At 33.2% G+C, this 1,688-nt stretch overlaps 1 protein-coding gene across 1 annotated transcript; it reads right to left on the bottom strand.

Annotated features, from left to right (window-relative positions):
* Nucleotides 1–517: 517 nt before the first annotated feature.
* LOC148481296 (olfactory receptor 6C4-like) lies at nucleotides 518–1,453 on the bottom strand. The gene has a single exon (XM_088453751.1). The coding sequence runs from the start codon at nucleotides 1,451–1,453 to the stop codon at nucleotides 518–520; it is 936 nt and encodes a 311-aa protein (XP_088309877.1).
* Nucleotides 1,454–1,688: the final 235 nt, after the last annotated feature.

Genomic DNA, 1,688 nt, shown 5'->3' with positions numbered 1-1,688 from the left:
GTCCATATACAATAATTTTTTTAGTTGAAAAATAATAGTTTTTATAATTTTTTAAAATTTTTCAGTGACCTCAAACTACCCCCAAATCACCCTTTTTCCTACTTTTTTTTTAACATATTTTTACTTTAAATCGTTTGAGATTAAATGAAAAAGTTTGTTTTTTTACCATTTTCATGCATTTAACCCCCCCTACAAATCAGCCATTTGATACCATTTAAAAACCTACAGTACCTTCCTAATGCCCACAAACAGCCTTCTATACGGTCCTGCTAACAAAATTATCAATTTTAGAGGGTCTAGGATGGTCTCCCCACATTTTCATGCATTTCTCACAAATCTCATTTGGCAGTCAAAAAAGAACGTGCTTCACTGCGAAGTGTGTGAGCTTCATGAAACAAACTCGCAGCTTGCCATTCGCACCTAATTGGATTGAGCCCACAGTCTTTAAAGTGCCAGTTAGGAGCTGATTGGTAGTCTATAAAGGAATGTTTAAAGTCTGTTTAATATGTGCTTCATTTTACAATCTAATTGGTTTTATAAGATGCTTTATTGTATTCCTGAAAGCATTCTTAACATCCCTGTTTCTAAAGGTGTAAATGAATGGATTACTCATTGGTGTGAATGCTGTGTACATAAAAGCAAGATATTTGTCATAATGGCTTCCCTTAGGCTTGGCATACACTAAGATGGCAGTTCCATAAAATAGGATGGCTACGATGAGATGAGATGAACATGTAGAAAACGCTTTCTGTTTTCCTTCTTGACTCTTGATTTTTGAAACCGTCATTATTATATGGATGTATAATCCTATAATTAAGTTAAAAGGAAGTATAACATTGATTGCAGCGGCTGCTACTGTTGATATGTTGCTAATAAAGACATCGGAACATGCCAAGTTCTGCAGTGGAGCCAAGTCACAGAAGAAGTGGTCTATCATATTAGGACCACAGAATTCCAAACGTGCTGTGAAGATGATAGGGACTAAAATAATAGAAAATCCTATAACCCATGGTAAAAGAGCCAATTTAATACAAAACGAAGGTGTCATTATAGCTGGGTAATGTAAAGGATTATGAATAGCCAGATGTCTGTCAAAGACCATTACTACAAGAAGATAGCATTCAGTAACACCCAAGGAAATGAATACATACATTTGAGTGAAGCATTCATTGAAATAAATAATATTATTAGCTGAAATCAGATTGGCTAAAAGTTTTGGGATAATGACAGAAACAAACATTATTTCTAACACAGAGAATACACTAATAAAAAAATACATTACTCTATGAAGAGAAGGTTCTACTCTAATAAGTACAATGATAGCAACGTTCCCCATGATACATATAATATAGGTCAGTAGGAAAACAAAGATAAGTAGATTTTGTAACTGGTACAAATCAGCAAAAGCCAACAAAATAAAATATTTGACCACAGTTTTGTTCGTTTCCACCATTGCGCTGGCAAAACAGATTCCTGGGAGAAAGATGGTCAAATTCCAAAAATCTAATGTAACAAATAAACATGAATTAAATATCATGATATGTGCCTTATATATACAATAATTTCATAAATCGATATGCATATATACTGTAGATATGGTTTAGTTTACACTGAAGCATTGGATGTATAAAATGTTTCCTAAAACAACATGAGAGAAAAACTTTGCATTATATTCCTAATGTGGTATT

Source organism: Taudactylus pleione, unplaced genomic scaffold (genome assembly GCF_031769625.1).
Source record: "Taudactylus pleione unplaced genomic scaffold, aTauple2 ptg000587l, whole genome shotgun sequence".
Taxonomy (NCBI): domain Eukaryota; kingdom Metazoa; phylum Chordata; class Amphibia; order Anura; family Myobatrachidae; genus Taudactylus; species Taudactylus pleione.
The sequence above is the reverse complement of the archived record's forward strand: the minus strand, read 5'-3'. Positions and strand labels throughout refer to the sequence as shown.

Bases quoted from the DNA above. Each gene is read 5' to 3' on its own strand.
- LOC148481296 (XM_088453751.1), bottom strand. From the start codon at position 1,453: ATGGTGGAAACGAACAAAACTGTGGTCAAATATTTTATTTTGTTGGCT.